The sequence below is a fragment of the Tasmannia lanceolata genome, unplaced genomic scaffold, assembly GCF_043159265.1.
Source record: "Tasmannia lanceolata isolate RefF3 unplaced genomic scaffold, GAP_Taslan_0.1 ptg000012l, whole genome shotgun sequence".
Lineage (NCBI taxonomy): Eukaryota > Viridiplantae > Streptophyta > Magnoliopsida > Canellales > Winteraceae > Tasmannia > Tasmannia lanceolata.
The window spans coordinates 36111426-36136928 of record NW_027518689.1 but is presented as its reverse complement, the minus strand read 5'-3'; the positions used below and the strand labels follow the sequence as shown (position 1 = coordinate 36136928).

General features: G+C 41.8%; 1 protein-coding gene across 1 annotated transcript; it reads left to right on the top strand.

Annotated features, from left to right (window-relative positions):
* Positions 1-1947: 1947 nt before the first annotated feature.
* Positions 1948-25503, top strand: LOC143888024 (RING/FYVE/PHD zinc finger superfamily protein). The gene is made up of 8 exons (XM_077392306.1): positions 1948-3369; positions 3705-4060; positions 21508-22620; positions 22704-22862; positions 23009-23357; positions 23903-23973; positions 24065-24187; positions 24723-25503. Exons 1-8 carry the CDS (start codon positions 2484-2486, stop codon positions 25074-25076), a joined length of 3411 nt encoding a protein of 1136 aa, XP_077248421.1. The 5' UTR covers positions 1948-2483; the 3' UTR covers positions 25077-25503.

Here is a 25503-nt window from a genome sequence, read left to right as displayed (position 1 = left end):
GAATTTATATTAGGCAAGAAAGCCAGCCCAACTTGGTTTTTGGCGCTGAGTGCCATGACCATTGCTCTACTCTGGGTGGAATCATTTTCTCCGGTTAATGGCTGGGAGACGAGCAAAATGCCGGGATTGTTACTATGATGTTAGTAGAGTGGACTGTTGCGATCATCGTACTTGCTAGGACTATTGGACGCGCTGTTCGGTTTCACCATGCTGAAAATGGGGAAGGAAAAGAAGACGGTGGAATGACCATGAAGAGGATTTTAGCTGTGAACAGAAGTAGTGTGTCGATCAAAGAGGAGAAGATGTGGCTCAACTGATATGGGTTGCAGCGGTGGGTGCGAAGAAAAAGGACCAAAACAGAGCTTTATGGCTCCTCTACCATAATAATTTTCAACTGGGTAAAAGATGAGGTCTTGAATTACTTGTATATTACAATGAGGATTCCAATATCTTTGGGATCATGGTTTAAAGAGATTGTTACTATAATTTTCAAAGGGAATTTCCTTTCCTTTCGACGTGAAAAGGAAACTGAATATTTACAGCTTATACAAGACATGTGCAAAATGTGTTGGGCTGGCTTTTTTGCCTAATATACATCCTGCCCTCTAAAAGGTATACTTTTAGATGTCTTTAAGCCATTCATTCTTTGCAGGCCTCAATGTTGGGAATGCATTGGACTTGGGCCCGCTAGGTCCTCCTATGATGGCCCGTCTGATCAATGTTCCTGACCATCCAATCAAGTTAAGTCAATAGCATTTGAGATCAAGACCGTTGATCTGTCTTGGCCTGATCCAGTCCAGACATCCTATGTGTAAGATGAAGAACTACAAAATCAACGGTTTAGAATTTATTGGTAGAACCCTAAATGAGCCTTGATAGATCAAGGGCTAGGATCATCTTAAAAATGCCTTAGGGACATTCGTAATTAAATCTCCAATTCGCACACTTACTTTATATTAGTTTCCATTTGACTGGAGGTTTTTAGTTTCAAGCCGACCAACTGCATATTCTTTGAACTTAGAAGGATATTCGCTCTAAACATGAGACACGGTAAGCGTTCTCTAGAGTGTAGCCTTGTTCACCGTGGGAATAGCAAGTCCGGGTCTTTATTATCCTTGGATAGACTTGCTATCTTCCGTTAAGAACAGAGAAGCCGTTCGATGAGATGGATGCAGATGCTAAAAAGAAAGTTACTTTTATGCTCTTCTTAAAATATGGTTATTGGGCTCTATTCCTGCATCATTTATGTGATCAGATCCACTGATTAAAATTTTGATCGGATGATCCTAGGCCATTGATCTATCAAGCCGATCTTGCCTCACTTAGGCCCAGTTATTTTAAGATTATGACAACCAATTATGAGTGCCAAACCGATTATTGGACTCGGATTTAATGTAAATCCGAGTCCAATAATCGGTTTGGCACTCACAATTGATTGTCTTCAACTTTAGCGAATAAGGCATAGGTTTTTTTTCTTGGGATTTTGGTCTGAAACTGATTATTGGACTCAAAATTAAGTGCAAATTCAAGTCCAATAATCAGTTTTTAGACACAAACGTTACTCAAAATCCAAAACAAGCAGGGCCATATAATAGTTAAATTCTAGATTTTCATATTTCTTTGTCCTACACATGGGATCTCCGTTTGAGACGGACCAAGACCATGTGGTTTGCCTAACAATGTTCTGCAAGATCAACGGTCTAGATCTCAAATACATGCCCCTCTAAATTTAGAAGTTAGAAGGAAAATATTGGCTTTTACTATTGATCGTGAAAGTGACTTTCTGCGTACGATTGATCTCACGAAAAAGTTACCTCTTCCAACGATGGGAATCACTCGACTTGTCGTATTATAGCCTCAGATATTTTGGAGTGAAGCCGTTAAAGCGGCGAGCTTATCACCATGGACGCCAAGCCATATTTAATTGGAATTTGTTATTTCCGTCGGTTCCGCTCCATCGTGTTTGAGAATTAATTTTCCGTGTGGATAGAGATCACAGCCTTTTTTGACATTTCCACTTCTGAGAGAGGAGAAAGAAAGAAGGATAGACTTCGAGAAATCGCCGGAAAATGGGCTCCCGGTAGGCAATCCAGCAAATGAGTTTTTTCGTATAGGAATCGAGTTTCAGGTAAGTTTTCTTCAATGAAATCCGTTACTTTTTCTTAATTGGGAAGCTTTAGGTCTGAAAAATCAATAGAAGTTCTTGAAAATCAGGTTCTAGGGTTTCCAATTCTGCTTCGAGTTGCAAACCATGGGAATTAGGGTTAGGGTTAGGTTTCTTCCAGTTCGGAGGTTGTAGGCGGAGTTAGGGTTTTGAAATTAGGGTGGAAAGGAGAAGTGATGAAGGGCTGGTGAAAAAAACGCGCTTTTTAGGGTTTCCAATTCTACTGTGGGTTGCAAACCATTAGACGTAGGGTTAGGGTTTGGGTTTTTCCGTGGTAGGAGGAATTAGGGTTTCAAAATTAAGGTGAAAAGGAGAAGTGATGAAGGGCCGGTCTCACCGTCTGCCGATTTCCGATCCCCCAGATGATTGGGGCGACGGGTCATGGACAGTGGACTGTTCCTGCGGAGTGAATTTTGATGACGGAGAGGAGATGGTGAACTGCGATGAATGTGGGGTGTGGGTCCACACGCGATGCTCTCGCTTCGTGAAGGGCGAGACATCGTTCACCTGTGACAAGTGCAAAAGCAAGAAGAACCGGATCGAGAACGAGGAGACGGAAGTTGCCCAATTGCTCGTCGAGCTTCCCACTAAGACTCTGAGGATGGACAATCCTTACCCTCCATCAGCGCCCCCTCGGACTTCATTTAGGCTCTGGACCGACGTCCCCATCGAGGAGAGGGTTCATGTCCAGGGCGTGCCTGGTGGTGACCCGTCTCTTTTTCAAGGTTTGTCGTCAGTTTTCACTTCGGAGCTTTGGAAGTGCGCTGGGTATGTGCCTAAGAAGTTCAATTTTCAGTACAGGGAGTTCCCTTGTTGGCAGGAGAAGCGAGTTGTTGAGGTGAAAGACGAGGAGGCAAACGAGAATGAGAACCCTGTCGATAGAGGGGCGGATGTCCTGTTCTCCTTGTCGAAGGAGATTGTCCCATACGTGGCCCCGGCGGAGACATTTGGTGGCTTGAGAGGTTCGATCGAGGGGGTGAGTTGTGAGAGGATGTTGTCTCCGAAAGAAATGAAGAAACGAGATGGTGGGAAGGTTTTGTGTGGTGGGCGTATCCAGAATTTCGTGAAACAGGAGAGGAACCAACTTCGACCAGTTGGGGTTCACTTGGGTAAGAAGAGGAAGGAAGGGTCTGGGGTATCCAAGGACTGGTGTGCAAAGAAGAAGGCTCGCAGTGCTGATAAAGAGGCTGATAATAAGAAAAGAGGTAAGTGGTCTTCAGAGATGACTGCATTTGTTGATTTGCACTGTTCATTTTTTGAATATTGAGTTCTTATATCTATTCATTTTTTAAAATATTTTCTGACTTATGGAATCTTGATGGTATTTTATTGCATGCACTGGCTTTTTTATCTTTTTGTAAATAGTGATATGCATTTGATTATCTGTTAGCATTTTCACTGCTTTTTTGGATAAGTTCATTTACTATATAATTTTTTTGAATGGTTCATTTTATAATGTGCATATCTTATTTCATGTTTTTTTTTTGCAATGAAATCTTATTTCATGACTGGAATTTTTAAATCATTTTTTGTTAACCAGGTTCCACAACTGCCATTGATACGTTGGAGTTCCATGAGGATAGGAGTTTCAAGGTTGATGGTACAGATTTCCAAGACCTAAAGAGTGGTGAGAAGAGGGAAACCATACTTTCGGAGCCCAACGTCAATGGCCATTTGGAAGCAACTGATAATAATCACGAGCCCAAAAACATGTTATTAGCTAAGTCGCCGAGGGTCATCTCTAGTGACGCATTTGGACATAATTTCCCCTATGAAGCACAAGTAAAGATAGAAAACATTGATCAGCAGGCCGCATCGTGTGTCGGGATTTCTCCCATAACCGATTCTTTGGTAGTATCTCAAGTGAAAGTAAATGAAGTTTCTGTAAAGGAAGAGGTATGCTTTCATATCTTATCTTTATTCTTTGCTGTGTTGCATTCCCACTTTCTGCCATTCATTTGGGTTTGCATTTCAAAAGCTTTCCCGAACGAAGTTGTTAGGAAGATGAGGTGATCTTTGAAAATCAATGTGGTTTTGTGCGGTTTTGTGCAAGAATTTATTATTTATTTTTCTAAACATGCTCTAGTACATGCAAAGAGGAAGTAACATATAGCAAAAAATAGAGTATGTCTTATACGATACAACATAATATATAAGGAAATTAGGGCTGAAAATAGGAAGAGGGGGCTGTGAATGGTCCTAAAACGCGATTCAAATCTATTCAAATATGAATAACTAGAATTTGAGTTAATAAAATGCCAGAGAAGAAGAGGTGAGAGGGAAAAGAGAAGGGCACTGTTGAAGAAGAAACCGCATCCGCATTTACCATTACTCAAAAGTTGAAGGGAGCATATGTTGGCTGTCCACTCTATGTTTTTTCAAATTACAAGCTTCAAAGCTTACAAATATCGAATGTCATATCAATCTAAGGGTGCTTAGCAGTTGGCTTGACCCAACCTCCTTAGTTTTTTTTTGGATGGTAGCCAAATTTTATTGAAAAAAGAAGACTGAGATGGTCAAGATACAAGCAAAGAGAAATACAAAACAGAAGAAAAGGTATAAAAAGACATCATGAGGGAAGAGAGTCGAAAATGTGCAAAGCTTCTTTTGACACCTCCAACCTTGCCAAGCTATTTGTCACCTCATTAGCAGAATGCCGAACATGCTTGAAGGATAGAATCAAATATCTAGAGCAATCTGATATCTCATCAAACTATCTTTCAAATCTCCAAGATTTTTCTTGGGACCTTTGAGCCATTTGATGACATTTGAGGAGTCCCCTTCAACCACCACGTTATAAAGACAATTTGATGCCAATAGTTTGATTCCTTGGTGAGCTGCGCGAACCTCAGCTTCCGAGGCATCGGCTACTCCAATAGGCCCCGCAAATGCCCAAACAACATCCCCTAGGTCGTTTCTAAGCACACCCCTATTCCAGCCGCCCCGGGTTGCCCAAACTAGAGCCATCGAAATTCAACTTTAGGTAGCCTATAAGCGAGGGTTCCCACTTTTGCAAAGTCGACTGCTTCAATTCCTAACTGAAACAAACCTACCCCCATCCTTCCCACAAATCATACGCTGAAACAAAAGCAAGAGCTGGAAGAGATTTCACCCACGATATGGTAAGGGCTATCACTTTAACGAACATATATTCAGGGCTTCGCGCATAACCCTTAAATAATCTTGCATTTCTTTCCTTCCATAACACCCATATTGTTGATAGAAACAAGACTTCCCACAAGATTTTTCCATTTTTCTTCCAAGGGACTAGTGACCAACCTTGCGAAAGTTCCATGATTGTTTCAAGAAAAACCCATTGGATACCAAACAGGCTGAGTAGCTTGCCCTAAACCACCCTCTCCACTCTCCTATGGAACAAAAGGTGATTGGCAGTTTCTCCTCCTCAATGCATGAAGGACAATGATCTACAATTATCATCTTCCTTTTTCTCAAGAAGTCCACAGTCTGGATCATCCCAAGATAAGCCGATCACCCAAAAATGCCAACTCTTGGAGGGGCTTGGATTGTCCATACTATAGCGATTTTTGCAGACGCAGGCAGGGCATACAACCAGTTGAAGATAAAAAGATTTTACCGTGAATTCGCCTAATGAGTTCCAGATCCAAACCCTCTTATCCTCCTCATCTTGCTTAACATATCCTTCTTCCAAAACTTCCAGCAATCTAGCCATATATGTTATCTCCCAATCAAATAGATTTCTCCTGAAAAGCGGATTCCAAACCATGATGCCTCCATTCTTCTCCATGAAATCCTTCACAACTCGATATTTGTTTTCTGCCATCTCGGTTTGGCACAACTTGTGGTGCACGAATCAACCCCTCAAAGATATGTTTCCAACCTCCTTAGCTTATATGGGCATGTATTGAAGGCAAAAGACGTTTGGAGCGACCTTAGGGTTTCCTAATTCTTCAAGCAAGCGCTACTCTTCAAGAAAGAACGACTCAACAAGAAAGAGCGAATCTGAAAGCTAGCATGAACACTCGAGCTCAATTTGTTGCATGGGGTTACCGTACTGTAAGGACAATAATGCCTGGAATCCTTCTTATAGTGGGTAGGTATACAGGACAATTGAAGATCCGGCTTTCCTATCCCATTAAAAGGCTTTACAAGCCAAGACCTTATTAGAAAGCAATCACTAAGTTACTCACGGAATCTCAAATCTCTCTCTTTAGATCTTAACTTCACACTAAATCAAGCAAAGTAAAACCAACGAGGAAGTGGGATACATTAGATCCATGCAACCTAGGAACACTCTGCAATGCATGGAGAAATAAAAAAATGAGGGCTTGTTCGGCAAGGCTTCTCATTCTACCCTGCATTATCGGGTAGAAGTGGATAGATGAGAATCTGTGGAATCTCGTTGTTTAATGTGTGAAAATGATAATAGGTGGAAACAGGCTTTGCGGGTCACGTATTCTGAAACGTGATTTTTTTGTTTTTTTGTTTTTGCTCATTCGCCATACGCACAAACTCGGCAGAACCCATTTTAATAATGGTTGCCGAGCACGCCCTAAGTAACACTGTGTTCCAATGGAAAAATCCTTTTGGAAAATGCAACTCTCAACTATCCATTTCGAGCTCCTAACTTGTGGTCAAGTGTATTGGCTGCTATTCCTTTTTACTTATGTTAATTGCCTTTCTTATCCTTCCTTTTATTTATTTATTCATATTGTGCCCTATCCGAAGTTAGTTCTATAGCTGCGAACTCAAGGTTGAGAAGCAAAAGCCTCAACCATTGAGCTACATGCCCAACCCCTAGCTCTATACATATGGCTAAAAATGAAAAAAGAAGAAGAAATGAAATCGCTTAATAATGATGAGCAATATCGGTCAACCATTAACTTTGTATTTGTGGATAGAATTCCCCGAGAAGGGTTAGAATGATCGTCCCTGCTCCTTGGAAGGTCCCCCGAAATAACTACTGGAATTAGGGTTTTGGGCACAAAGATTCCACTGACCTAGTGGGCACAACCTTTTTTAATAGCAACCCTTAGGGATATGGTAATACATCTAAGAAGTTATTTCATCTGACGTACTCCCCCTTGATCCGGGAATAACGATATGAACTAAATGTTCTGTCCAAGCCGAGACACTTCTCCGAAGAGTCCTTACAAATGATGATTGTGATGGGATTCAACATATTTGGACCACGAATCACTTGGTTGCCATTTGGGTTGTAGATGTAACCAACCTGCTATTAAGGATATGGGAAAATAAGTAATAGAATGAGAGCTCCAGTATAAAGATCCTCATTGATGCGTTAGCTAATTGTATACCACCACTGGAATAAGCAAAATATTCATTGGTTCTATAGTGGGCCGTCGCACATCAGTTCTCCTCGTGTGATAATAACTTGATCGACTCCGTCTAGTAGGGGTCTGCTACATCCTGAAACATGGCCTTGCAAAGTCTTTGACTCTGTGCCGCGTCTAACGACGAATACGATTGTCCCTGCCAATGAACTATGTATCTCCAAAGTAATAATCGGCGGGTCTCCGTCGTCAAAACGTCTGAGTTAAACTCTAGAAGGTGTCGAAACGCCGAGGAAAGGATCGGGCGAGTCTTCAAAGTGTGTAGGATGTAGGACAAGGGTCTCTAATCATGAATCAGTCCTGTCGAGGTAGTGTCGTCGCTAGAATCCCAAAGATGAGATAATTCCCTCACGTGATCAATAATCACCTTGACCTAATCATGGTTCGCTCGCAATTGCTCTAATATCTCTTGTTGTACCTTATTCATATTATAAACTAGGTCCTCGGCTTCGAAACTATTTCGATTAGGGCAGTAGGAAGAGATGAAGGCTAGTTGGTCGGCAATGGAGCGGTCAAAGTTGGTCTAAAAGGGGGTACGTCTAGTGGAACGAGTAAATGGACTATCATAGGCAAACCGTGCTAGTGGTAGAATTAAATTCCTTTGATGAAGTCCCTCGTCGGTTAAGCACCTCAGCAAATTCCCAATGCTATGATTGATCACTTATGTTTGTCCATCTTCTCTAGTGTAGTATGTGCTGTCAAATTGAGATACAACCCCAATTTTGCTCCCTAAATTCATCAGAAATGATACAACATCGGAGAACCTTGCTACACAAATCGACTTGAAATGACACATGGAGAATCTATCAACAACAATGATGGAATCTCGGCTAGCAATTTTGACTATAAGGGAATAAATGACAATGTTAGGAGTTCGACTTTCAATGGACTAATTTACCTTGCTATGGTCAGACAAACTGCCCTCGCATGATCTCCATCAACTATGGTTTCATTGTCCTCACCCTCATGCGATTGCTCATTTGTCCCTTCGTGTGGAACACCATCATCATGGGGATCATTTCCTCCTTTACGGTCAGTTCTATCCTCATCATTTACTGATTTCTCTAGGTTGGTTTGAGGATCGCCTACATGGTCAATCGGTGACTCGACTCATCACACTTGAAACATTTGAAGGTAGCACCATGCGGTTTGGGTATTAGAAATGCATGACCCATGTTCATCTCACCTAGAGGTGGTCTCGTGGCACAAATCTTAGGAAGAAGAGTGGGATTCAAATGAATGGCCACGAGATCCCTAATAGCTGAACTAGTCGGGCCTTTCCTTTCTCGTTGACTTTTTTTCTTGCACATGCGGATTAGCTGGGCGTGTATTCCTAGTAGTCATGGCACCCCTAGGAGCTTTAAGCTCAAGATGTTTGTTAATGCGATTCGAGGTTACTTTAATTTTTGCTATCATATACGAGTGCTGATCCAACGTAGCATGAATGCGTTTTTCCTAGGCCTTTCGGGGTTGGATTCGTCTTTGCACCTATTGTGGAGTATTGAATCTATTAACCATGGTTGAAAGTGGATAGCTCAACATGCAGGACAGCCCTACTGACTTTGGAAAGATATTAAGGCGCACCTAAATAGAAATAAAATGACACAATACTTAGTAATTGTCACCTAAATGATCTAGGACAAATCCTACAACCTAAAAATGCTCTAACAATCAAGATTGGTTAATTTATTCTCTAATGAGAATTTAATCGAATGCTTGGTGTGCGCTAGATGAGCTAACCTACACTTTACGAACCAAATCGACCTTTGATACAGTTATACCACTTTGGTGCAAACCTAAGGTTCGCGGGTTCCTGGGAGAACATTTAAGCATGGTTTTAAATTTCGGCTGAAACGTTTCGTTTCTGCCGAAATATTTCGATTTCAGCACAAACCGAAACGAAATTCATATGAAGTCGTTTCTTTACAATATTTCGCCGAAATGTCTGAAATTTTGATTTTTGGACTTTTTTTTTTTACAAAATTTCCATCGAAAATTTAAAAATGTACACCGAAATGTTATAATTTCCACCGAAATCGCCGAAAACAAACGAAATTATAATCATATTTTTACATGATTTCGGCCGAAATTTTGGCCCCAAACCTACACCCACACCGAAATTTAAAACCTTGCTTTTAAGAGTATAAAGCCATATTAAAAAAAAAGAACTTTTATGAGTATAAAAGGCCTAAGTTTCAATTAGAATTAGCGTTACCAATCCCAAATCAGACTAGGCATTCTGAAATAGATTAGATCTTAGCTAGCGTTTTCACACGGATGTTTACATTTAAAGAGAGTTCATCACTAAGCTTAATTCGACCCAAGTAAACATGCAATAATATGATCACACCAAGAAACCATATATATATATATATAACGGCAGCTGCTGAAAATCAGTCTACAATATGAAATAATACAACGTAATCAAAGCTAGGGCCTAGGGTAAAATAGTCTCAAGGTAAACTATGGTCAATATAGGTAACCGAAAAATAAGATTGTCACTCTATCGACGTGCCTCAACCTTGAATCTCAATATGTAAGAAAGCCCTAGAGGAGCAGTGGAGACATCCTCGATCTGTCCAGGAATTGTACCAGCTACTAGTAATGTGAAAAATGATAGGGAAAATGGTGGAGGTGAAAAGGCAACACAAAAAGCTTGGGACAACAGGTTTGTATAGCAGATCTGTCCAAAGATGGCATGGAAAGATTAGGAGAAGGGAAAAAATTGGGGTGGGGGGTGGGGTTGAGGTAAGGCAGCTGGCCGGGAGTGCAAGACTAGGGCGGGGGCTGTCGGTTGTTGCCTAGGGTAGGATGCAGGCCGACAGCAAGAGGGAAGGAAGAAGTGGTTTAAAGAGAGTGTGAGAGTGTCAATTGCAAGAAGTCCTGGATGTTTGGCAGACAATAGAGAGGGCGGGGCAACTAGAGGAAAGAAGAGAGAAAGAAGAGAAAGAGGAGAAAGGCGAGGAAGGAGAATGAAGGAGAATGAAAGAGAAAGTAGAGGTAAGGGGAAAGAGGTGAATGGAGGAGAGATGCTACCTTGCGGCTACAAGGAGGGGGTTGCTGCTTCAAAACGTCAATCTACCCCTAGGACTCTCCCATTTAGGGTTTTATTAGGGGGAGTGAGGGTGTCTTTAAGTGGTTCGTATTTACTATTTTTGTTAAGCCCACATTTACTAAAAAAAAGTTGGACCGTCTTTGTTATTTTTAGCAAGTCCTTTTCTAACAATAGTACGCTCGTTTTTTTTTTTTTTTTGAATAGCAACAATAGTACGTTCGTAGTAATTAAAAATATTAACTCCATCTATGTTATTTGAAGTATGTCAGTATGTCTGTCTTTTGTTAAAAATAATATTTTTCTTTCTTCTTTCACGTAAGTGGTAGTGATATTGACAGCCTCTACATCCAGGATAGTGAAATTTCCATAAAAATAAAATAAAACCTAGCTAAGATAGAAATAAAACCAAATGTAGAATGCCTCATTTAACTACAAAGACCACAAGGCTCTTAAGTGGGTCGTGTCACATCAGCATGTTAGGAGGAAAGAAAACAGGAATGTTGGTGGGTTAGGGGTGTGATGCCCTAACATATCCGATCATAGGTGTGACGTCTCGATCAAACCCTTTCGTTGCCTTGGAAGCGTTATTGGTGAGATGCTCTAGTATCTATCCTTTATTTTCGTAAGATTTATCTTTGCTTTCCCCACTTTTTCTTTCATTTGCCGTTTATTTTTCTTTGATCTCTTTTTTTTTACTCTATGAAAATTGTAGACTATTTAAACCTATTGTTTATTTCATTTGATTGCCCGTATCTTCATACCCAATGGTCTGATCGAGTTGAGATTTGGAGGTTTTTTATTCTGTGTTGGGAGTAAATCGTAAACCTTTAAATTTTCAGCTTGATCCGAATTAGATAACAACCCTGAAGTTGATATTGGCATCCTTCAAAAATCCAAAACACCCATTTTCATCATCGTCATTCCCTTTACGTGTGTTCCACCTGGTTCTCACTTAAAACTCCATTTCTCTCGTTTCTCTCGCAACTCTCTTCCTCTGGAATCAAAAGCATAGGGATTTCTCGGGTTATCAAATGATACATAGTCTCTGTTGATGGCTGATCGAGAGTGGGAGGTGGTGAGAAATCAACAAGAGAGGCGCCTAGCTGCTGCTGCTGCTCAAACAAGAAAAGAGAGGAACCTCAGGGATTGGAAGTGCTTTTGCTGCCGATTCATCAACTTCAGAAGGCACCTCCATTGTTGGAAGTGTAACAAGATCTAGGCATCCCATATGCTAATCAGGATTCGTGAAGCAGAAGGCGGCAAGCCGAAAATAGTCCCCTGGAATCTGCACAAATGATACCTGAAAATGATCGAGAGGAGATTCCCAGTGAACCTAGAAAGGGATAATCCCCAAAGCCCTATAGGGAGTGGTGTTGACAGAAGCATCATCTATGGATCCTCTTTCCCTATATTCTAAACAGAAGATAAGAAGAGGTCTATGGGCTAAGATTGCTTCAAGATGGTTTGGCACTCTCAAGACATTGGCTATCTCGCTTGAGAGATGGAGCAATATCAGGGGAAAAATCTTCGTTGCCAAACTTGATTCGTTTGAGGTTGCCATTATCCCCTAGAAGAAGAGAACACAGAAAGTTTGAAGAATATTTGAATGTCTAAGCTTGTCTCTCCTTTCGTTGAAATGGAACTGTGGTTCACTAGATTTGCTAACATATGGGATACTTCTTGGTGGGAAATCGAAGGGGTTCCCCCCAAGCGTGTTTGAAGCTAATTTCAGGGCTATTGGTGAACTTATTGGTAGGGTCTTTTCGGTAGATGAGTTTGCTTAGACAGGAGATGGGTATAACAAAGGAAATCTCATAATTCAATCTTCGGCGGCGGGTCAAACCTATTACACATCCAAACTAAGACGGAAGAAATGATAGTACGGGCACGAGCCTCTTGATCAAATTGCATCCAAAACCATAGAAGAGACGAATCGCATGGCCCATTTACTTTTCCGCCATTCTCTTCTTTCGAATATCCTTGAAAGGGTAGTAGGTGGCAGAGGGAAGACTTCTTGTCAAACCCTAGATTCAAACCCGTTGCCCAGATATCCCTTCTCCATCGTCGGCAGAACAAGCTAATAGAGGTTCCGACGTCTTCCCTCAGTTGCTGAGCGTTTCGGTCCGGCAAGTGGCGCATGATAGCAATTCAAATGACCATGCACTGCCACTAGCGCTGGAACAACTATCGTGTGCTGCCGACCGGTAGATGCACGAGAACCAAATTGAAGCTACGCAATTGGACACCCTGCCGGAGGAGGGCTTGTGTTGTACATGTTTGGAAGTCATTAGGATACGTGGCCTAGTCGGATTGGGAGATAACATGCATACCACGCAATAGGAATTTCAATCTTTAGAAGCTCATAATGTGCCCCTTGAGATCGTATAGCACGTATCCTCCTCCCCTTTGGTTCGTAAAAGGTTGAGCTTTGGTTGCCCCTTGGGCCCACTTTGCTCTCTGACGAATGGATGGGGCCTCCTTGCTTGAGTTGTCACCAGCACTAAATGGAGATGTGGGCTAAGAAACCATTCCCACCTGGGCGCGGGCTCTCTTCCAAGTTCCAACAAATAGAAGAATCAGTCGAGAAAATGCTTGCGCTGTCTAGGGGCCCACCTTAACCAGCTTCCCTCTTCCCGGACTTAATAGATCTGTCTACTGAGGAACCTGCTTCTCCTTCCTATCTATCTACTCAGAACCAAAGACTTTTAGCATCTCCAATCATGCCATTCACCTGAGAGCTTGACCCCCTTGCTATCACTCTATCCACAGCTGGGGGGTAGGGGGAGTTTGAATCCTTCTAATAAGGAAATTATAGAAGAATCTGGCATGTTGACTGCTTGCCCGAGTTGGATAGAAGGACCAGGGCCCTCGTTCTCTTTGCCTCCTCCCAGTCTTGTACCCCCAACCTATTCCATGCCAATTTATTTTTCTGATTGTGCAAATGGATTGTGTCACTCGGTTGGTTCTATGCAGGGGTTGTGTCAATTTGCTCTATTGAGGAAACAAGGCCCTCGGATTCAGCCCTTCCATATTCAAACCCTTTATATCAAGATAATAGACTCAAATCTAAGTCAGAGTTGAGTGCAGATATGAGGATGGAGAAGGAATTAGGGAGACCAAGTATAGAAGAGTCTATGGAAATAAGGGCAGAAAGAGATGCAGTAAACAATTTAGAGATAATTCAGACTATTAGTAAAGAGACCACCCCCTATTGGTTGGCAGCCAGCAGAGTGGGAGGTGAGGGGAATGCTTGTGGAGCATATTATGTCTACAAGCAAGTTAATCGGCCTACATTATACTGGTCTAGAGGAGGACTTGAAAGGTTCTTTATGCAGAGAAGTGCTGAACTGGGATCCGACGGAGACTGCTAAATTGAAAGCTTCCCGTAAACTGTTTAGGGAATTACTTAGATTGCGATCCGCGGTTAATTCTGAAGGCAATGCAGCATCAAGTCGTAGAGGAGGGGCCGAGGAAAGGGCAGGGCTACAGAAGTCCTAGCCCCGGGGAGATGCGTGAGGCAACTAGTGGCATCATGAAGATATTATCATGGACTGTGAATGGTTTGGGCGACCTAGGAAAAAAGGCTCAAGTCAAGCAACTTGTGAGGAAATTCAAACCGGACATTCTCTGTATTCAAGAAACTAAAATGGAGATCATGTCCCGAAGCGTCATTAAAGCTGTGGGGGAAAAGCCTCGTGGGATTTTATGATCATTGACACAATCGGTCAATCAGGGGGAATTCTGCTGTCTTGGGATTCCACGCTCTTCGAGATGATGGAGAATTATGTGGGGAAATTTTCATTGTCAGTGATGGTTAAGAGACATACATCTTACTATGGACTTTCATTTGGGTATATGCGCCGATAGCAAGAGCATAAAAAGGAAGTTATGGACAGAGTTGGATGCAATAAGAAGTAAATGGGTTGCCCGTGATGCATAGGAGGAGATTTTAATGTGGTCAGATTTGTGGAGGAAAGGGAAGGATGCAGAAGGAGGAAGCAAAAACATGATTGAATTTTCGAATTTCATTGAAAGAAATGATCTAAATGGCCTCCCAATATTCGGTGCCTGTTACACATGGTCGAGAAATGCGAGTAGAAGTAGGTTAGATCGCTTTCTAATCTGCACGGGGTGGTGGCCTTATTCCCCACTGTCGATTAGGTTGCCCTATCTCACTCGGTCTCACCACTGGCCTCTTTTGTTGGATCCGAGATTAGTCTTGGAGGCCTTCTCCATTGAGATTCGAATTGGCATGGTTGGAGTGTCCCAAAATGGAGTTGAGGGTGTGGTGGAATGGGGTGTTCTTCGATGGTCCATCAGATGTGATTATTGGAAAAAAAATTGTCATATTAAAATGAAGTTCGAATGGAACATTGAGAGGCACAGAGAAGCGTCAGAAAGAAGGGAATGTCTCCTTAGCAAGTTATAACATATTTCTAGAGAGATGGAGGAAGGTAGAGATAGCTCGGCTTTGGCAGAAGAGAGAGGTCGTGTGAAAGAGGAGCATAATCACTAAATTCTTCAAGAAGAGATCGCTTGGAAACAAAAGTCCAGAGTTTAAGTGGCTTAAAGAAGGGGATAAGGAAAAAATAGTTGGGGGGGAGAGGGGGATAAGAATACGGCGTATTTTCACGGAATAGGGCGAGGACACCATATTTGTGCTCTTAAGGTGGGGGAAGTTGTCAAGGAGGATAAGGATTCGATTATGAGTGAGAGCCTTGATTTTTACAGAGGACTCTATTCTTCTGAAAGAGTTGTCCACCCTATACCAGATGAGGTGGAGTTTAGCCCGCTACAGAAGTGGGATAGCTTTAAAAAAACTTTCACTGAGGAAGAAGTCTGCCAAGGGGGTCTTCACCTTTAGTAGAGATAGAGCGTTGTTTCTGATGGTTTTTGCCTGACCTTTTTTCAATCTTGCTGGGATTATGTGAAAGGAGATATCCTAAAATTTTATATCGAATTCTATGGTGGGCATGAACTTGACAGAGGAATGGGTGCTACTTTCATCACACTAATCCTGAAGGGAAAAGGAGCGGTCAACATCATAAACTTTTGGCCCATTAGCTTGGTGGGATGCTTGTACAAGGTGCTAGCCGAGCGGCTTAAAAGGGTGCTTTGAAGATAAATCTCAATGAACCAGTCTGCTGTCATTCATGAATGGTAGATCCTGGATTGCGCTTTGATTGCCAATGAAGTGGTAGACTATGCTGTCAAGAATGTGCATAGTGGAATATTTTGCAAGTTTGATATGAAGAAAGCCTATGATCGAGTTGAATGGGACTGGCTAGCCTATGGATGGGTTTTAGAAACAAATGTAGGATATGGATGAATAGATGTGTATCGTCTGCATGGTTCTCTTTTTTAATTAATGGCTTTCCAAAGGGATTCTTCAGGTCCTCCAGGGAACTTCGACGGGGCATTTGTCTATTCCCATTTCTGTTTGTTTTGATAGCAGAGGTTCTAAGCAGGTTGTTGGACAAAGGCAAGCCCTAGGGTCTAATAAAAGGATTTAGAATTGGACCTCAAAACCTCGAAGTCTCTTATCTATAGTTTGCGGATGACACACCGGTCTTCAACTCTTCTGCAATGGAAAAGGTTGTAAATTTGATGGCTTTCTAAGATGTTTTTTTTATGACTAGGCTATCCTAAGATGTTATGAGGCAATAATAGGTCAAAGATTCAAATTTTAACAAGTCAAGAATATACTAGATATTCATGTGGACCCAGTAGAGTTGATGGTTTAGCTGTCTTGTTGGGGTGTAAGGTGGAGAGTTTTCCGACTTCATATTTGGGCCTACTGCTAGGATTCGGTAGACCAAGTGAGCAAATGGGTTCCGTTAGTGGAAAAGAAGGTTAGCATCATAGAAGCAGAATCTGGTGTCTTTAGGGTGAAGGATCACTTCATGTGGACCCAGTAGAGTTGGATGGTTTAGCTAGTTTGTTGTTGGGGTGTAAGGTGTAGAGTTTTCCAACTTCATATTTGGGCCTACCCCTAGGAGTAGGTAGACCAAGGGAATGGGTTCCGATAGTGGAAAAGAGGTTAGCGTCATGGGAGGGGAATCTGGTGTCTTTAGGGGGAAGGATCAGTTCATGTGGACTCGGTAGAGTTGGATGGTTTAGCTGGCTTGTTGTTGTTGGGGTGTTAGGTGTAGAGTTTTCAAACTTCATATTTGGGTCTACCTAGACCGAGTAAGATGGAATGGGTTCCAATAGTGGAAAATAGGTTAGCCTCATGGAAGCGGAATATGGTGTGTTTAGGGGGAAGAATCACGCTAATAAAAGCGGTCTTAGCAAATATCCCCATTTACTACCTGTCGGTTTTCAAATGCCCCATGAGTGGTTAACCGCATTGAACAAAATCAGAAGAGATTTCTGTGGGGAGGAATTGATGAGAAATGGAAGATGCATCTAGTGAATTGAAAGGAAGTCTGCAAACCAATGAAAGCAGGCGGATTGGGAATTCAGAAGTTGAAAGCAGTTAGCTACGCTCTCCTTGGTAAAGGGTCTGGAGGTTTGCAGAGGAGCATCAACATCTTTGGGCTAAGGTCATCATAGGTGTTGGGGTTCCATGCAAAAGCAAATAGTCCCACATTGGATAAGTGAAATGGATGGGGATGGGCTATAAGGGAATGGGCACCCTCCCTCTAACGGCTAGCTTTTAGGGGCGAGTTCTATGCGGTTAAATTCCCTACAAGTGGTATTAGAGCTAGGTCTCAGGTTCGAGTCCCCCTTGGATCATTGTTGGGTGGTGGGGGAGGGGGGAGGGATTGTTGGCCTAGGCGGGTTATTGGACCCAGATAGGAGTATGGCCCCGTGGTCCTAGGCCTTGTGCCAGGAATGCCCCCTGGTCTGGACTCTTAATAAAGATAATGGTAGTGCCTTTCCCATCAGCAATTGCTTTTGGGATAGTTGGCAAGCGTCACGATCTTACAAATGGTATCCGAGTTAGGGCGTAGTAACCGGGTTTGCCTCCGAGGGTGGGAATGTCCCTCAGGGAAGATCTCGGAAACCCAGGTGTAGTATCTTGTGGTTCCCACGTTGCTGCCGTGTGGAGGGGCGAGAATGTCCACATTGCTTCTGCGTGGAGGGGGGAGATTGTTGGGGTTCCACGCAAAAGCAAATAGTCCCACATCGGATAAGTGAAATGGATGGGGATGAGTTATAAGGGAATGGGCAACCGCCCTCTAACAGCTAGCTTTTAGGGGTGAGTTCTACCCGGTTAAATTCCGGACAATAGGCAAATACGGGGTCCACCCAGTTCAATGGTCCTCAGACGATTAATTTAGATAAGGGAATTTGATGGTCTGGCGTGGGATCCTTAGACAAAAGACTAAGTTTAAGGAAGGGATCGGATTTAGACTTTACTCCGAGGGATGAGAATCCGGTTTTGGCTTGACACGTGGTGTGGTGTGGCACCTCTAAAAGTGACGTTCCCTAATCTATTTGTTATGGGATCAAATAAGGAAGCCTGGGCAAATGAATGGAGAAACAATGAAATCTCATGGAAAGTGGAATTGAGAAAAAACTTCTTTGATTGGGAGCTCGACCGAGTTGCGAGCCTCACTCAGATTCTGGAAGCTCAGTATATTAAAAGATCAGGCGAGGATAAGAGGGTTTGGATCTGAAACATATTCGGGGTCTCATGCGTCAGATCATTCTATTGCCAAATTGCCTCTTCTATCGCTTCGCCATTAGCCAGTGCGGCACATTCCAGCACCGCCTTGGGTAACCGCTTTTGGATGGACGGCCCTCTTGGACAAATTTCAGACAGTGGACTATTTGCGGAGTCGAAACATGTGGATTATCGATTATTACACGCTCTGCATCCGGTCAGTAGAATCAGTAGACCTCATGTTTCTCCGTTGCCACTTGGCCAGAGAGATATGGAGCAAAATTTTCTCAAGATTCAGTATCTTATGGATCATGCCCTCTAGCCTACAAGATCAACTAGCGGGATGGTTCTCTGTTGCATGGCGAAAGAAAGGCAGGATCTTATGAAAATTGATGCTTCTAGCAGTGTTATGGGTTCTGTGGGAGGAAAGAAATGATAGGACCTCTAGAGGAATAGCAAAAGGACCCTATGTATTATTATGTAAAATATTAAGCCTAACCATCTTTTGGGCATCATTCAGGTTTGTTTTAGCATTCACTTATGGCATGGATGGAGAGAGATGCTCTAGCTCAGAAGCCGGCCCATCCCTGTCTCAAAGACCGGATCCCTCCAGCTCCAGGTTGCTTCAAACTTAATTTTGTTGGATCTAGTATGGCCGTATGGACAACCCGGGACCAGCGGGGAGTGAAGGTGTATTAAAAGACAACCTTGGGAATACTTTATGGGCGTTTCAAGGGCATGTTGGCATTGCGGATACTAAGGAGGCTGAGGTGAGGGCAATACTTCAGGGGTTTCGTCTTCTCGATTCGAACCTCATGGATCAAGTAACAATTGAAGGAGATTCCCTTAATGTCATTAAATGGCTCAAGGGGAGTCCACCAGTCCCATGGAGATTTGTCCATTGGTTTGATGAAATTCAAGATATAGTGGGAGGCTCATTGATATCTTTTAATCATGTCAAAAGATCCGCTAATGGGGATGTGGGTCAAATGGCTGGGGAAGGAGTTCCTAGATCTAACCTTGAAATTTTTTATTTTTGGCCACGTTGAAAGGTCCAAAGGCGGACATTTATAGATATGGTCTCTTGCGTTATGCCTATATTGCGCGGTTCTTACCCTTTGCTTGTACTTTAGACCCTCTTGGTCGCAGATTTTCCCATTCCTTTTTATTGATAAAATCTGCCATTCAAAAACAAAACAAAAATCAAATGAAACATAGTGCGTCACGGTAAAAAAAAAAACAAGGAATGTAGTAGGAAAATAATATATTCAGATTTTTTTTATAGGTAATTATCTTAATAATCAAATGATACATAGTGTGTCACGGTTAAAAAAAAAGAAAAGGAATGTAGTAGGAAAATAATATATTAAGATATGTTTTTTTTGATAGGTAATTATCTTAATAATCATCTTAATTATCTTCTATATATTAAGGTAATTCCCTATCAAAACTTTGTTTGCCAACCGTTTTGCAATTGGACCTCTAGCTCAATGGTCAAGGCTTTTTTCTCCAAGCTTGGGGTCAGAGGTTCAATCCCAACTTACCTACCGAAAAAGAAAAGATATATTAAGAAAAAAAATAGATATACCAGAGACAAGGAAACAAATCAATAGATCCTCCATCTTTCCATCTAATTTTGCCGTTATAGTTACAAATCCTCTTTTCTCGAAAATCTGCTTCCCTTATCGGTGCATGGGAAACTATTTCTTGAGCACATGTTTAGGCTCAGGCTCAATGGGAAAATGGAGCACCTAATAACGCATCTCACAACATGAATTATGAGGTCAACCCTTTCATTCTGAGGTGACGGAGGGATCATTCCATTTGCCCTTTTCCTTTTTTTCATGCATTTTCTGGGAGGTCTGGAAATAAGATTCCCCTAAACTTCCTTTCCCAAAGGACATAATAAATCTTCGTACATCATTATCTCAAACTTTTGTTGACAAAAATTCCCTTTTAATCAATTCCAGAATCAGGAATCTTTCTACATGAATTTTTTTCAATCTTGCTATTTCTCATATTTAAAATGAATATAAAATGAAATTTATTGGGCAAATTATTCTCATAGAATTCTTCAAAGAGCACTATGTTGCATGAGTAAGGCCCTACTATATGAGCTAAAGAGCTTCCTATTCCTATTCCTATTCCTATTCCGATTCCTTTATAGGAGTCGAGTGAGGTTCCTCGTTAGAGGGACCGAACGGAATCCGACACGGGTATCGGGTGTCAGATGACGCAAACCTCAAAAAGGACGATTTGTGGATTCAGCAAAATATTTTAATCAATTTTCAAATTTTATTTTTTATATGGTGATATGATTATAATAAGTAATATATTGAAAATTTTAATAGGTTAGGTAGATATAATATTTCAATTCCATTTAAGGAACTTAACATTAAGATGGGCAAAACTCCCTGCGGTAATTGTAAAGCTGTGGTCGTAGTATTCAGAAAAAAAGAAAAGAAAAGATAAAAGAGATCAGTGTCTTAGAGAATCCTGAAGTATTGGAATCCAAGATGTGTTCGACATGGATTCTTTGCCCATTTAGAAGAATACATGGAACTAACATAGGTTACTATAAATAATATTTGGGGGCTTATTGTAAATAATTTTAGGAAGGTTATAATTTTGACTAAATCACGGCTTACATGACTTATTGGAAAATATTTTACAACTTAGGGATGGCAAACGATATCAGCACAACCATGTGTAATAATTGCACTAACCCAACTTTTCTTTTCTAATTGGCTTGTGAGAGCTTTTTGGAAACTGTAATAATCTTTGTCAGCCCTTTAAATAATAAAAGACAAGATGGATTAGTGCAATTATTAAAACATGGTTGTGCTGATATCATTTCCGATTAGGGATTTATAGGTAAAAAACTCTATAAGTAACTAATGCAACTACAGGATGCAAAAGTTGTTTTTTTATATTCGACCTTCTCCTACGATCTCAGACAATGGAAGACTGATTCTACCAAAGGACATAGCCACTGTAAATGCTTCTTTTTTGAGATTCATGATGTATGCCAGTTTTTTCTTCAATAAAGGTGCCTGGTACTGCACAAGAAAAAAAAAAAGAAAAAAAAATAAAAGATAAAGATAAAAAGTAGAAAGTTGTCCGGTACTGCACAAGAAAAAAAAGACGAAAAAAATAAAAGAAAAAGATAAAGAAGTTCATGATGGATGCTGGAGTCCTTCTGTTACCAAGAAGCAATTAGCTTTAAACATGATTCTAATAACTAAACATGTATGTTATTATGGCCAAAGCTGGTTGCTTTTGAGGTAATTTACTGTTCGATTTTGCTTGTTTATGAAATGACATTCTTTTCTTATTTGAATAGGATGTTAAGACAGCTGTTGATGCTTTGAATCATCTTGATGAGAGCCATAATGTGGGGAATTTAAATGGAGGTTCTTCCAGTGTTGCAGTGGACTCGGAGACATCAAAGCTTGCTGATGGAAATTTAAGGTGCACCGCGCTTGAAATTCCAGAAGAATGCATGCCTCAAGACACAACTGGTGCAATCTCTCTGAGCTCCTTTCAAACTAATACTACAGTCAAAATGGAACTTGAAGACCCAGCTACAGTGAATTCAGAGCTGTCTTCTCCTGTGAGTGATTCAAACCTGGATAAAAAAACTCAGGATGTTGAAAGGGAATCAGATGCAGTAAACTATCGTGACAGTGACTCAACTGCAGAAGGTATGGTTTCTGGTTCTGGTGAGCCTCATCAAAGTGAACTAGAATCAGGGGACTTGGTGAGAGACTCGACAGTGCATCAAAGTTCTCCAGAATCCAGGCATGGCTCAAAATTGGGAAGCACGAATCTGAGCCCTCCTACACCCAGTTTGCGTAAATTGGTTTTAGGTGTCGGAAAATCTTCTGCTTCTACGACCGTGAGGTTATCGAAATCATCTGTTTCAGGTAGTTATAGGCCACTGGTTACTCCTCCGTCCTCATCCGCTGTAAAACCCATCCATTCGACTAAACAAAGAGTGAAGGTGAACCCATCCAGTGATCGTAAGAAAGAAAATACTGCCGATGATGTACCTAGGGATGAAAGCATGCAAGAGGTGTCAAGAGTACCGACAAAGGGCCATTTGAAGAGCTCGGCAAGTTCTGCATCAAAAACATCGCATTCGAGCAGGATATCTCATTCTCTCACATCTAAGAACTCCTTATCAGAAACAAAAGAGCAGGTGCTTTGTTCATCTTCTAAAGCATCCGGGGCACAGAATCTTGGCGTTCCCTTGGGGTCTGGGGAGCCTACTAGTTTGTCACAATCTCAAATTGCTTCATCTGTAGGAAGCAAGCCTACGGCTTCAGGTTCATGTCAAAAGGGCGAAAAGGTCAATCAATCAAGTTCTCATCCACAGTCCAAAGCGTCTAATCATTCCCCATCAATGCCTCCTCCTGCCAATGTCAATGTTTCTGCAGCATTAAGTGATCAAGAGGTAAGAGCATGATACCTGCTTCTATTTATGTGAGTTCTTCATGGAAAGGCTATTTGTAAAATTTGTATTTCGCTGTTTGGCAGCTTGCGTTGCTATTGCACCAAGAACTTAACAGCTCACCTAGAGTTCCTCGGGTCCCACGTATGCGCCAAGCAGGTAACATGGCCCAGCTGGCTTCTCCTACAGCTACAAGCATGCATGTTAAGCGCACTTCTAATCATGGAGGGAGGGATCACACTCTGGTAAGACAGGTTTCTCTTTAGGTCCGTCCACTACGAACTTGAAATAAAATTATTACCTTTTTTGCACAATGCAATGTTTGGATTCACCGAGTCGGTAGGATTACTCTATCAGGGATTCCTTATCTAGTTCTGAATTTATTTTATAGGTTTCAAGGAAGAAAAACAAAGAAGAGACGTACAGAGACAGCCCTCGCAATTCTCGGGAGCTGATTGATGAATCTAAAAGGATGGATCGATTGCTCTCTTCCCCTGACCAGAGACGACAGGATCCAGACTTCACATCAGATGGTTTGACCAAGAGCATCAGATCTCCTGATGCTGTAACATCTGCCAAAAAAACTACGCTCGTTGCCTCCACTGCTCTTGCAAATAGTTGCCCTTCTTCCTCAAATGAGGCTAATGATAAAAATCTGTCCTCCATACGTGGCTCACCCAGGGACACCTCAGATGATGATTCAGGTGCAGTTGCAGCTTCCACACCCCGTACTTTGCCAGGTACTGTTCCCATATGCTCTGTTTGGAGGCAGGTAGTTACATTGTAGATTAGTAGTATAAGTAGTCAATATGGAGGAAGCAAACAGGTAGTTACCTAGAATTTACCTTGTAAAATAGTGATAAGTCGTGTTTGGTTGCCAGCCTTGTAGAGTAGTGGGAGGGGGTGTCACTACCAATATAGAAAGAGAAGAGAAGAGAGGGAAGAGAGAGAAAGAGAACATGGATGCCACGTCGTGGAAGGTATAAGGAACATGGATGCAACGTCACCAGACATCCGATAATTACCTATGAATATTGTCTGGTAGTCTCCAAGGATTGTGATGCTAAATTGGCAACCAAACACAAAGTTACCAAAAACTGCATTTTTTTGCTTGGAAAATCCTTTGAGGATGCCAGGCATGTGGCAGCCGAACAGGCCCATAGAGATTCTAGTTCCATTTGCCGAGCATTTAGTTCAAGTTGATTTCTCATCATGTGCCAATTTTTTGATGTCTTCTCAGTTAATGTATCTAATCTTTATAGCGTTTGTCCTTTTCTCTTTGCAGGACTGATTGATGAGATCATGAGCAAGGGAAAGCGAATGTCATATGAAGAGCTCTGCAATGCTGTCCTTCCGGTATGTTTGCATCCATTTACTGGTTGGAAGCTGTTTTTTTTCTTTTTATTCTTGTTGATGTTTCTTTTACCTTCTTTGCCCCTTATGGCAGCACTGGCATAACTTGAGAAAGCATAATGGGGAGCGGTATGCATATTCAAGTCACTCTCAGGCTGTTCTTGATTGCCTTAGGAACCGTAATGAATGGGCTCAGCTGGTTGATCGTGGGCCCAAGGTATGCAGACTGGAAGTTGACAATTTTACATATTCATTTTAATGCAATAGCCTTTTGTCATTTTCATTCTTGTATTTAGTTCCTGCTGGTGATTGAGCCAGTGTCTGACTTGAAAAGCCCATGATTTATTCAAGGCTTCTATCTTGAGCATTAAATGTCTGCACACAGCCTCATTTGCCCTTTTGAAATTACGAGACACCCGTATTGGCAAATATGGCCATGCTAGGTTGACGCTGGTTGTTGGGTTGTTGGTAAATGCTGTAAATGTATGTTTTAGTTTCTGTTTCTCATCTCTGTGCTGGATTGGTAAAAAAATGACACAAATAAAGTGCCAGTATTACCAAACCTATAGAAAAACACTCGCCGATGTCCATTGTTAACACCCATTTTCCGAAAATAAATAGAAAGGTTATCACCTGATTTTTTGGATAGGATGTTCCTGCTTGCAAAATATACTATGAATTTATTTTTTATTTTAGAGTTTTTTCTGGTTCGGTTAAGATTAACCGATGGAGTAAATTGTAAATCTTTTCAGACCAATTCAGGCAGGAAGAGACGCAAGCTTGATGCTGATCTGTCCCTAGTTGAATCAGAGAATGAAGATGCCAAGGGGAGACCCTCAAAGCCGAAAGACTCTAAGAGTGTTGAGTCGCACCGAGACGACTTCCCCAAGGGCAAGCGAAAGGCCCGAAAGCGCAGACGACTGGCATTGCAAGGCAGAGGTGTGAAGGAGGTTAGGAGAAAGCGGAAGGCAGATGTGGTCACGGACGATGACTTTGGGTTGTATTCGCATTCAAGTGAAGGCACTGAAAGTGACGATGAGAGCCAAGGAGCTAGAATGGGTGCTTTTGGAAGTGAGGCCTCTGCTTCTAGTTCAGATGAAACCTGACTGATGCTTACATATGGGTTTTTGTTCCTGTTTACTAGCTGTGTGGGAAGCCCAAGGATCGACATGTTTCCAAAGCCGCCGGCTATCTCTGCAGTGTATTAACCATGGTACCACCCTGTACATGAAATGCCCTGCCCTGTTAGATGGCACCCATTGTGTCTTTAAAATTCTTAAGCTCAAAACAGTGTCCAAACATTGAAGGTCATGTGCACCTCTACTGTTCAGTTTACCCCTTCAACTGATCTCGACTGCAAGCAATGCAATGTCAAGAAGGCCACCTTGGTCCCAGGTGAATTGACAGGGACAATGTAACATGGAAATTTGGTCATGGCTTGTTAATAACTTTTGGGATGGCATCTGTAATACTACTGTCAATGTAAATTGTATTTTTAGGACCATTTATGGAAAGTTTTTGTTCGTTTGGGCA

Coding starts and splice junctions, on each gene's coding strand:
- LOC143888024 (XM_077392306.1), top strand. CDS start 2,484: ATGAAGGGCCGGTCTCACCGTCTGCCGATTTCCGATCCCCCAGATGAT. Junction 22,863..23,008: donor GAGGGAGGGATCACACTCTG/GTAAGACAGGTT, acceptor TTTATTTTATAG/GTTTCAAGGAAGAAAAACAA. Junction 24,188..24,722: donor TGGTTGATCGTGGGCCCAAG/GTATGCAGACTG, acceptor AAATCTTTTCAG/ACCAATTCAGGCAGGAAGAG.